This window comes from Mesoplodon mirus, assembly GCF_964341445.2.
Source record: "Mesoplodon mirus genome assembly, chromosome: 11".
In the NCBI taxonomy this organism is placed as follows: Eukaryota; Metazoa; Chordata; class Mammalia; order Artiodactyla; family Ziphiidae; genus Mesoplodon; species Mesoplodon mirus.
In genome coordinates, this window is record NC_138987.1 from 87,721,995 (window position 1) to 87,734,661 (window position 12,667).

Here is a 12,667-nt window from a genome sequence, read left to right on the forward strand (position 1 = left end):
TGTCTTAACAATAGCCAAAAACCCTGATAGCCTAATCTCTGAAGAATCCATCTCTCAAGAATGTCCTCCTGTGTCTAGATCAATAAACTTTTAAGATGTGTGGCAAAAATAAAAGGCTAAAGAATTTGACATGCCCAGGGTGAAGCTGTGAGGAATGCAGGGGCCTTTGTAAACAGGTCATTTGGATAATGACAATGTAAATGCCTTTCCACTCTCATTCCAGGCACTTCTGAAAGTCCGAGAACCTGAGATTGAAGGGTATGACTACCTATAGAAACCACGCATTGTTTAACAGGAAGCAGGAAAATCTGAAGTGACTTTTTAAATAGAAGAATGTAAATAAGTCTCTTTATAGCCAATGGGGCAAAGTACGGAGGTCTATTTCTTTGGAAATTTTAAAGCAATCAGAACAAACTCTTCTATGCTATATATGGTTTCTAAAGGTAAAACTTTAAGAAAGTATTACTATTATATGTATTCAGAAAAATCAGTGGTACTTTAAATGATGTAGCTAGACCATATAACATATCCTCTTTTTCTTCAAGGGAGAAAGACAGATTAAAAACAAAGAAAGAAAAAGAAAAAACAAATTGCGACACTAACACAGAAGTCAAATGTATCTGACATTTCCTTAAAAGAAAAGAAGGAAAAAAAAAAGAGCATTTCTAGACTGACTGATGCTGTAAGTACTGGCTTCAGGAATAAGGTCCATTTATTGAGAAATATGAAAACACCCCTAATCCAGCAGAACAAAAGGAGAGCAATCTCTGCACACAACCTTATTTAAATTGCTGAATTTTTTAAGCCACCATTTTGAGGTATATACCTGTAGTATATTTTGAAGGAAACTTTTAAGGCCTAAGCTAATGTCTTTCCAAATAATTTACATATATAATTTACTTACCGTGAGTTTCATCCTTTTTCACCTATGAGGCTCAAGAATTTAAAAAAAAATTAAAATCCTTTTGGCTACAGGATACATTTTATAGACCTGATTTTTACTTCAGTGGCTTAAATCTGTTTTCCTTATTAATTACTGTATTTTTTTAAACAATTGTTCCTTTAACTTTAAGTAATGTATTATCTGATGCCACCATCTTTATTCCTGGCATCCACAGGCAACTGAAAATATTAAAAAAGCTCAAAATCCATTTTGTAAAAATGTTTTATTGTGGAAATAAATAAATATTGTGTTTGAAATGGTCTTATTTTTCTCTTCTTTGCAAGCATTTTGTAAAACGATACCATAAAACAATACTATTTTAAAGGGACAAAACATTCCGAAAATGAAAATCTTACATCTCTGTTAGCTAAAAAAAAAGTATTTGTTCTGGCCAATGGGTAAATCTACTAGGAAAATATATTTGAGCTTTAAGTCAAAAGTAAAATATCTTCTAGATACAGGATCTGGGTTCTATTAATAGCAATTGTATTCTTACTGAGTTAAAATTGGCACTGAGTAGCAGAATTCCTACCATTAATTCAAAGATTTATCAGCTTATGTTTTAACTACATAATCACATCCTTAGGTTGATCCCAGAAATGACTTTGGCATTTATGCTCAACTTTATTTCCTTCCTGAGCTTTGAAAATCATTTACAATTCTACTTTGCAAGCTCTAACATCCTGACACTGAGCTCCATAAATCTCTGCTGAATGAACTTTCTGAAAAAATACATTAAAATAAGACTGAAGCAAACAAAAGCCACAATAATTGGCTTATAAAAATATCTGCTTTTGTAAATAAACTGTGGAACTGTAGAAATATTATGCATTTTAGGAGGGGTGGGGAAATTTTGTTTTCATTTTCCTATCTTGTTAAGATAGGAGAATAACCAGTTATATAACCAAGAGCTGATATTCTTCAGGTAACAAAGATCAGCAAACTGAAATAGAACTATTCTATAGGTACAAGAACAACTCCTGATTTTAAAGGAAGAATAGATATTTTTTCTTTTTTTTAATTAGTTTCTGCTTTATAACAAAGTGAATCAGTCATACATATACATCTGTTCCCACATCCCTTCCCTCCTGCGTCTCCCTCCCTCCCACTCTCCCCATCCCATCCCTCCAGGCGGTCACAAAGCACCAAAGCACCGAGCTGATCTCCCTGTGCTATGCAGCTGCTTCCCACTATCTACCTTACGTTTGGTACTGTATATATGTCCATGCCTCTCTTTCGCTTTGTCACAGCTTACCCTTCCCCCTCCCCATATCCTCAAGTCCATTCTCAAGTAGGTCTGTGTCTTTATTCCTGTTTTACCCCTAGGTTCTTCATGACATTTTTTTTCTTAAATTCCATATATATGTGTTAGCATACGGTATTTGTCTTTCTCTTTCTGACTTACTTCACTCTGTATGACAGACTCTAGGTCTATCCACCTCATTACAAATAGCTCAGTTTTGTTTCTTTTTATGGCTGAGTAATATTCCATTGTATATATGTGCCACATCTTCTTTATCCATTCATTCGATGATGGACACTTAGGTTGTTTCCATCTCCGGGCTATTGTGAATAGAGCTGCTATGAACATTTTGATACATGTCTCTTTTTGAATTATGGTTTTCTCAGGGTATATGCCTAGTAGTGGGATTGCTGGGTCATATGGTAGTTCTATTTTTAGTTTTTTAAGGAACCTCCATAGAAGAATAGATATTTTTTTAAAAAAAGAAAGAAAATTCACTAATACAAGGTATTCATCCTAGCTTTGTGATTTTGGACAAGTCATTCAATGTGACTGGGGATAAAAGTACTGGCCACATGCTGCAGAGGCAAGTATTGGAAGCAGATGGGACACGGTATATAACAGCACTTTGAAAACTGTGAAGTGATACTTAAGCTATTAGGTTGGACAGACGCTGTGCAGGTGCACATTGTAGAGAATGGGGGTGCTTCTGTAGTATCTGAGAAACGATGAGGCGCTGGCTGGAGAAAAGGGTTTATGGGGGAGGAAGTGTTTCACAGGTTGGTAGGGGGTGGTGGTGATGAAATGAGGGCTTGAGTGACAAACCAAAAAGAGACTTTATTTTGTAGGGAACCGGGAGTTTGAAGTTTCCTGAGTTTAGTTGAAAAACAATGAGGCAGGTGCTTTGAGTACTGCCAGGATTTGTTGACTAAATGGTAACAAGGAGCTAGTATGTACGTGGAAGGTGTTTTGGTGGCTTCTATGATCCTGACTAAACACCATGCAGATATTATGTATCAGCTAAAGTAAAATCTGTTCAGGATGGTTCTACAGAATCGCATGATTTTTCCCATTTTCAGTAAAAGTGTTTTGAAAGTACTTTTAACTCCGGTTTCAAGGTACTGTTAGCTTTAACATGAGTTGGTGTTGGGCACATGAAATATTAGGAGAATGTAATACAGCTCCAGGAGGCTGGATGACTTAATTCTGCCATTTTTTTAAAGTTGTAGAATCTCCACACTCAGAGTGGTGGGACAGCAGGCAGGGTGCCAAGGACCATCACACGGGGGGTCCGTCCAGGTAGCCTGCCCATTGTTTTTCTTTTCATCCACCAGGCTGTGAGAGGCTGTCCGAGCCATAGCTGGAGGACACTTTCCTCTTTTCCCACTTTATGTTCTAGGTCTAAGCAAACAGCTGAAGAAAGGTCCTAATCCTTCTCGAAGTCCACCAACCTCTTCCCCAAGGATGATGTAATCCCCAAGGATTACATCAATGGGGTTAAAGGTGACCAATATTTTGAACCACTTCTGCTTTCAGTTTTTTGGTCAGGGAATTGAGGGATCAGATAACAACCTTAATTTTGGACATGCTGGAGATGTACTGAAGGCAGAACTTGCAAATGGAGATCTCCGTGAGCAACTCTAACTACGTAACAGAAACTGCAGAGAGAGATGTTTTAGATGCCTTTTGGGCCCCTCTCCACATCTTCGGTTTCAGGTCTTGCTGGGTGTATGGGAACCCACTGGGTGCTCATGCATGCATAACCTCAGTGTGCTAGAGAGTTAGTCTCAAGGGACAACCCTTGGTCAGTGGAAGACGGGAGTGAGTACTCTTCTCTAGTTCAGCTGGGTTTCTATTTGTTTGTCAAGAAGTATCAGATGAGGCCCCAGTTGCCTATGGCAGTTGATAGTATACAGTCTCAATCTCTTTACTCCTGTACCTTGGAATCACTTCCCAAAGTAAACTTCTTGCAAACAAGCCCACATCAAGGAAGCCCACATCACAGGCTCTGTTTTCTGGGAGAAACCCAGGGGCTAGAGATGAAAAGTAACAAAGAGACAACTAGTAAAATAATGAGTAGATGAATGTTCAGATGAGAGAACACCAAGAAACAGGGCACTTTCCCCAGTTAGGGTTGAGAGGGGTGAAAACAGTTATCAAGAAGGGCCAGATGAATCACTGGTAAGAAACACAGGAGAACCATGATAATAATGGGTAAGCATCCGATAGGCTGAGAGATCAGAGTATTGACACATGTATTAAATCTTTCCACTTTCTAAATTCTAATCTACCCACTGTCCATTTATTTATATTCTGCCATTATGATGTCATATCCTGATTAAGAATTTTCTCAGTGTCATCTCCCTCTCCCACTTCTATGATCAAATATACAGAGGAAGGGAGAGACAGAAAAAGAAAAAAAGGAGGAATGGTGTGTGAGAGACAGAGAGAGAGAGAGAGACAGGAATGCTCTGAATAGCACGGCAAAAGAAAATACAGATATTCTACACTATGTAACTAGTTTGGGTTAGTAAGTGTTAAATAATATTCTTTCAGTTTTCCAGTTTCCTTAGTTTGCTTTTTTCAAATGCCTTTTCTATATCCCCTAGAAACATTACCTCCTGTAGCTCTCAGTCATCCCTAAAAATAGAAGCTCTAGGACCCGTTCAAATATTAGAGAAAATGGGATCTTGCTTAATAGCTCAATAGAATGAGGTTGCTGAATGGACAACAATGAAAGCCATCAAGAATCTTTTCAATCATTTTGTTAGCATTTCTCCCCTTATAGGGAAGCTGTCTTTCATGAACACAAAGAACAAAAGGCAAGAAAGTACTGAGATTTTTACCTTGAATGGTTTCAGTACCAATTACATACACCCAGCTAACTGTTCCTTTTTGCATTTCCCTTGGCATAAGTATGTTTAAAAGTGGTCAGAGTTCCTGTTTTTACATTGTGGTTTCTTGAAAGGATACAGAAAGCATGCTGATGAGCAAGGTCCACAGCAACCAGTAATATTAATAGAATATCAGACTTCTTCCAAGAGTCACTAGTAGTTTTAGCGCACGGCTCATAAAATATTAATCTTTATAAAAGAATTACATTATAAAACCTGAATGCTACTACAAAACTTTTGCAAGTTAGAAACTTCAGCTTACTCTTCAAGATGTTTTAGAGGTTAGTATGATCAAAAATGACTCTTCTCCTCACAAGCGTTTGCTCATACTTTAAAAAAATGTGCTGATAAAAGAAGGATTGAGCTATTGACTTGCTAACCTTCAACATTTTCATGCAACAAGAACACCACAGGTATGCTTGAGCTGTATTTTTCCTTTCTTGTACTATGGCAAACTGGTTTGTTAGGAGAAACTTCCAGCTTTTCCATGAAAATTTGAGGATAAGGTCCTTTAGCCATCTGGTGTTAAAGAATATACCATTTGATGCTAAATTCAGAAATGACTTAGGTATGTTCCATGCTGGGGAGGGGTGGGGAAAGACAGCTCCGGCTGGGTAGGGAGGGGCAAATGAATTTCATAAAATTATCATAGCATAGTCATATTCTCTTCACAAAGAACTTCTGGCAATCCCCAGCACAGGTGTGACTGACTGAGGAATGTCCCTTCCTTTCCCGTTCTCACGCAGCTGTTTCTGACACAGTTAACTACCGTGACTCTGGAAGGGACAGGGGTAAAGGCAGAATGTCATAATTTTTTTTTTTTTTTTTTTTTTTTTTTTGTGGTACGCGGGCCTCTCACTGTTGTGGCCTCTCCCGTTGCTGAGCACAGGCTCCAGACGTGCAGGCCCAGCTGCCATGGCTCACGGGCCCAGCCGCTCCGCGGCACGTGGGATCCTCCCGGACCGGGGCACGAACCCGTGTCCCCTGCATTGTCAGGCGGACTCTCAACCACTGCGCCACCAGGGAAGCCCAGAATGTCATAATTTTAAGGGCCATTTGTGAAAGCACATTCGATGTTACCATTTTATGTTTAAAAAATGAAAAAATATCTGCTGCAGTACCAGCACAAGCAAAGCTCACAACTGTAGGAGTCAAGCTCCATTTATTGTATCAGGTTTTCTGTAACGGGGAGGCTGGCTACTGGACTGTTTAATCATACTGGTGGCTGTGGGGGGGATGAGGTCGGGGGGACAAGGAGGTGGGGAAAGAGGGAGAAGAGGGCTGGTATACGCTCAACAGTACCCACCAGGGGGCAGCGTGCTTGCAAAAGGCCTGTGAAGGGCTGAACGTCTCTAGATCCTTCTGTCCATCCCTCCCTACACATTTCTTCATCTCAGTTCTTAAGCATCTCATTTTCTGTTACCATGGCCTACATGGAAAGCTGGCAGAAATTCCCCCACAACTGCTCTTCAATCACTAACAGAAAAAGAAAGAAAAAGCAAGTGAGGAAGAAAGAAACAAATGGAGGGAAGGAGATGGATGAAGGGACGGGAACATGGCCTCATCTCCCCAGTCCTATAAATCCTCCCTTTACGACTGATCGAAGAAGCTCCAGCCCCTGCTCTAGCTCTTCATCCACAGAGGCCTTGCCTAGTTCCCTCTCCTCAGCCCCCGCTCTAGTTTCTACGATCCCAGCTTCATTCCTTTGCTCAGTAAAACCGGTCCTGGTCCAGACTACAGGAGCCGAGAACTAGACAGCGGAGGAAATCCTCATAAGGGACAAGAGTAAGAAAATGAAGTCCCTACTTGCCACATTAGACCTGCTGAAGTGGATATATATGCCCCAGCTGAACAGCAGGCAGTGGATAACAGTCAGCTTCTATGGGGACCTGTTACGCTGGCTTCAAACAGATGATGTGCACGTGGCTCCACGAAATACTAGGAACTCCTAGTCATCAAATACATGTTCAGCAGGGTCATACAGCTCTAAAACTCATGCTCAATCTGCCCTGTTCTGAGAAAAAAAAGAAAATGTATCAAGACAGTCTCTTTTCCCTCACCGTCAAAGAACGGCAACAGGACACTCCATTCTTCAGGAGGGGATGCCCTTACAACTGCTGATAATCTCGAATTTACTCCAACTTCCTGGCAAGTACAGGGTCACTGCAAGATTGCACTTATAGCCTTTCTCCCCTCTCCTACATCTGGTAGTAGAGGAGTGAACGAGGGAAAAGACAATGTCAAATCCATTGCAGAGGTATCCTGTAGGATGAAATTTCCAAGTTTCACTTAAACAGTACCCAAAAGCTTCTCTAACATTCAGTGATGACTAAGCTAAATGAGAAGAAAATGAGTTACTGATATATTATGTATTTATTCATTTTCGAAATAGAACCTGGATGAGGTTCATAAAGTACCCAGTTAGGCTTATTATACTTTCACAGGTTATACTTTGGGGCTTTATCTTAAAATTCATAAAAATGACAAACCTAGGCTCAACTTAAGAAATGTAGACACTGAATAGTCTACTAACTGGGCTATAAAAACATAAACAAACTGTAATAGCGTCCTTCAGAGTAAAACAAAAAGCAGAAGAAAATTATACCGTATAATTAGTATAGCTTTTGTTATTTTTAAAGACACTTCAGTACATGACTTGTCCTCATGATGGTGATATGGCACCAGAAGTCAAGAGTTTTCGATTGACTGTATAATATGTAAATCTTCAGAATTTCAGACAAGGCATTTTTATATTTTATTTGTTATAATATCAGAAATGAATTTACCTCTGAAGTAACTCAGAGACTACCCCTTGGTTCTATTTTTCATGAATAGCGATAGGGATTAAGAGAATTGAAATCAATTAAATATTGGCCTTAGGTTATTCTGATGATTTATTTGAGCAAGCAGAATAAGTGTTGAAAGAGTATCAATTAGTACATGTTCTCTTGGTATGATATACAGTTATATAAAATGTGACCAGAGCCTCTGACTTTCAGGTTTTAAAATCTACTTTCAAATTTATAATTATATAAAACTCGTGAATCAGTTTATAAACCCAGGCAACCAATAATGCCCATAAAAATAAACCTGGTCACCTAGAATCAGCTACTGGCAGTAACAAGATTAAAAGCTGGAAATGTCTGAGCTGAGTGAAAAATTTCATTAAAATTCAAAATTACCAAGAATTCTTTCTACATAACTTAATAACCTTACTACTGATGTAAAATACAGGACAGTTCAAAGGTAAATATTTCATTTATATTAAATGCAATTATTTGAAATCATAAAAAATTTTGATTTATTTAAAGAGAGGTTTTTCCTTAGGAAACCTTAAGGATGTACACATTTAAGTATATCTGAGTTTCTGGGCAAAGCCCTCACCATTTTTTTAATGCACTATCTAATTATTATCTACAAATGGTCCAATTTTTGCCATCAGAAATAGTCTTATTTCAATGCAAATCATCATTTAAACAATCAAATTCTACAATTCTTCTCATTATCACAAAATTTTAAAAGTGGAATAATGTAACTATTTTGGGATCTAATATAATAAAAAGGTGAGTTACTGGAAAAGCTCTGCTGACATGTTGACAGGACAGAAAGGATCGATACAAAGTTGAGATTTTAATTTTAATTAATTAATTAAAAGACAACACACATTTATTATCTTATACTTCTGGAGACCAGAAGTCTGAAATCATCTCAATGGGCTCAAACCAAAGTGTGGGCAGGGCAATGTTCCCTTCAGAGGCTCTAGGGGGGAGATGCCATTTCCTTGCCTTTTCCACCTTCTAGAGCGGCACTCCTTAGCGCGTCGCCTAAAAGTTGAGATTGTAGAAGTCACCTTGCCAAGGGAGCAAAGGACGGGAACAGAAGCCTCAACTGGATGGATCTGGGCCACTGAGGCCAAGGGAAGAAACAGCTCAATCCGGGAAAGGGAGGTGAGGAGAGGCATCATCTTAGCAAATGGTGGTCTTTTCGCTATATTTACCTGTCCTTTCCCAAGAGCTGCTCAAGTTCTATGGGTCTGCAATGCCAGTTTTGATTTGTTGAGGTGAGCAGTAAATTAACAATAAATTAATAAACCACTAAGTTTATTTCCAGAGATTCTAGATAACTTCAGAGTCTCATTCATATCATCGTTTTTAACCCTAATTTTTGTAATATCCCATTGTTTGTCAGAACAATCTCTAGCTTTATAGACAGAGGTGCTTTTAAGAAAGTCATTCCCCATGTATCTTAGAAGCTTTCTGGCAGTGTGGAATTTTGAGGGAAGGCTTATCTTATTATTTTGTTGGCAAACATGTCTTTATTAGATTGTATAATGTACACTGTGGTTAAATTTAATAGCACCAGTCTCTGAAGTGAAGACTAGAGTTTGGATTCATGAAATGCTGATTTCTAAAGCATCCCAATAGGCAAAACTATGATGAAAACATTTTGTGGGAAAATAAATTACAAATTAACAAAAGCATATTTCTTTTAAAAATTAAAAGAAACATGATTGAACATCTTTTCAAGGGTTATCCTAATGAAAAATCCCTCTTTAAATATAACTAATTTAAAGCAGTACATTATTATTTTGTTTCAAACAGGGCAAATATGAATATGTAAATACTGTCTGACAGCATTTTCCGCAGTAACCTCCTTCATCTGATAAAATATTCAAGTTTGAACGTTTTGAAAACAAGCTAAAGAAAATTCTAGCCTAATTTATATGCAAAAAGAAAGCATTCACTAGAAGAAATTTTATGTTTAAGAACATATAAAAAATCCTCATCAAATTAAAATTAAATATTAACAGGTAAGTTCATAAATGCCAACATTTAGGAGTGTCAGTCCTTGTTCACCAACTTCCACTCACTTTTCAACATTTACCCATCGTTAACCTCCCCTTGGGAATACAAAGAACACCACACCCACCTCCTCCTGGCCGCCTTCAACAAGGCATTCACAGCTGGGTGCCTATATCTTTAATTAGGTCACCTCCAAGCTGATACAAGCCAATAAGTACAAGTATTCTTGGGATAAGAAAAAAGAAATCTAGAGAATCCAGGCTCTCAATTTCCAGAGACCTGGCATTTGTATCCCACCTCATCTCCACAACTGTCCTTTCTAACCTGCTTATTCTGGTATTCCTGAATTCCCCTGGTAAGGGGTCTCTTAGCCTGCCACTTGTAAAAGTCACACTATTAACGCAAAATGACTGGAAGATCTGAGTAGCCCGAAAATTGTACTACATTGAAAACATTAAAACATAAGGTATGATAAGTAAGAAAAATTCTTCAAGGCCCACCTGATGATCCAAATATATGGTGTTCCTTTGAAGGTGATGTGAAAGGATTTCATTCTAGTAGGCATCAATCAAGGTACAAATGGACAGAGAAAGAGGGTGCGGAATTCATGAAAAGGTCAATTTTGAAACAGGGAAAACAGGTAGTTTGTCACAACCTATATTATACCACAGCACACAACGACTTCCACACACATGCTCCCCTGTAAACGGCACAGATGATGCATTCAATGATTATAAATTACACTTAGTTTTGTAAGAAATTAAGTAGACATGCATATAAGCTGAAACATTAAGCAGAAAAATCCTTCAAATGGCTTTAGCAGACTCAAGGTTAGAAGCTTTACATGTTAATTCTTTTCTGCAATATGTTACTACTTCTTTGGATGTTTCTCATATAACCAGAGGCTATTAAACCCTTTGAGAAATGTTTACGTGTGTTCATTTTAAAAATCAAGAACACACGAAATTAATCTTTGACATTTAAAAGGCAGTACTATGAAAACGCTAATCACTTCTCAACTTGTTACTTTATGGGAAACGACGGGACTCTTCAATCTCTGTTTTACTGGGGGTGGAAGTTAGCGTTGGAGGAATGACAATAGTATTCTGAAGTCTGCACGCATTTCCTCCCTCACAACCAAAAGTTGGTGGGTGAGTGGGTGAGTGGGTGGGTGGGAGGCTACGAAGAAATGCAGCCGACCCACGTTTTCCTTTCATAACGTATAACCAAGGGAATTCTCAAAGGGTCAATAGGAGATGCCGATGTCGTCGCCGCCGTGGTGGGATGGGCTCATGCTCACGGGAATGACGCTGATCAAACCGATTAATAATGAATGGCTCAGCGTGAGTGACAAGAGCAGACACACAGACACATCTCTCCAGAGCTGACCTTTGGGCTGTGCGCCTCGAGCTTTAGCTGCATGAGCTGTGCTAACGTGTGCTCCCGGATACTACTCAGTTCCGCTTGCTGCCGTCTCAGCTTTATAAGCAGCAGCGTAAGCTCCTCTGGCTGAAGGAGTACAATTTAAGAATCCAAACAGTGGAAAAACAGATTAATTGTGGTCTTAAGTGACAGATATTAAACCAAGATTTCTTGGCAAGTTTCCTCTTATGGTTGACATCAAACATAGTGCCTAGGCACTATAATGATAGGTCATACATAAATGCATAGATATCTAGAGAAATAGAAGGAACAGTATTACTTCGTAAGATACAGCAAAACAACAGTCTATTAAGGCATCTTCTCAGAACTCATGAGAGAATATTTAAATCTTAAGTATAAAAAAGTGCAGTGCCAGAAAAACCCCCACCATTATAAAGGTTTGTACATGAGAGCTATTATTAAAATATATTTTAATGAGATGTTTAAAAATGACACCTAAGACTTTTATAGCAATAGAACAATACCTGCATGCCCAACACTATCTTAGAGAACAGAAGGTAAACAAAAAGAATTAAAATTCATGTAAAACTTGGATGACATCTTCACATCATTAAGCTCAGTCAGTACCTGAGATCTATTAACTGCTTCCCAGTTATATTTTTAAATGTCACTGTTAGTGTTTCTACAGGATATTTTATATTGACCAAAAGACCAGTTTTTATTTTTAAGGAAGAAAAAAATGTATTTACTACACACAGAAAGTTTCCATGTGCTCATAAACCCTCCTTCCACCCTTGGCGGAGAGCAGAGAACCTTTTGGTTCCTGATTGGTTACTCTGATCTCTGAGGGGAATAAACTTTCAAAGGTAGATACAATTCCTTAACAGGCCCATCCGATATATTTTTTTTCGTTAGAAATGCCGTAAAGTATGGTCATTGGCAGTCTTACAGGCCATAAAACATCATTCGGTGTTTGACTGAGCTTTGTTATGATTAAAAACTGCACAGAGACCACAGGGAGACTCTGCTCACTTAAGAGCTACAGCTGTGCTCTTAAAACTTCCGAGCCAAAAAGCGTTCCCGAGATTGACTTGTTTTGCCTACAGCACAGCGTTACACTTAGCTCTCTTCTGTTCATTTGCTGTTGCTCTTTATTGTCCATAAAAAAAAATTTTTTTAGGGTCACAAATCATTTTATAGAAAATGGAGGTATAGTTGATTTACAATATTATGTTAGTTGCGGGTGTATGGCAAAGTGATTCAGTTACATATATATATATATTTTTTTTTAGATTATTTTCCATTATAGGTTATTACAAGATATTGAATACAGTTTCTTGTGTTATACAGTAAATCCTTGTTACTTATCTGTTTTATGTATAGTAGTCTGCATCTGTTACAA

At 38.2% G+C, this 12,667-nt stretch overlaps 1 protein-coding gene across 8 annotated transcripts in view; it reads right to left on the reverse strand.

Moving 5' to 3' along the window:
* The window catches only part of PLEKHA5 (pleckstrin homology domain containing A5), a 236,646-nt gene that overhangs the window by 48,713 nt on the left and 175,266 nt on the right, over positions 1-12,667 (reverse strand). The window contains exons 13-14 of one of the 8 annotated variants that reach the window (XM_082636504.1): positions 11,272-11,391; positions 10,383-10,436 (exon numbers count right to left, since the gene is read on the reverse strand). The exons of the other annotated variants lie outside the window; for them this stretch is intronic. Of the exons in view, the coding sequence (XP_082492630.1) occupies positions 10,383-10,436; positions 11,272-11,391 (174 nt within the window). The remainder of the gene's footprint in view (positions 1-10,382; positions 10,437-11,271; positions 11,392-12,667) is intronic. 8 annotated transcript variants of the gene reach the window in all.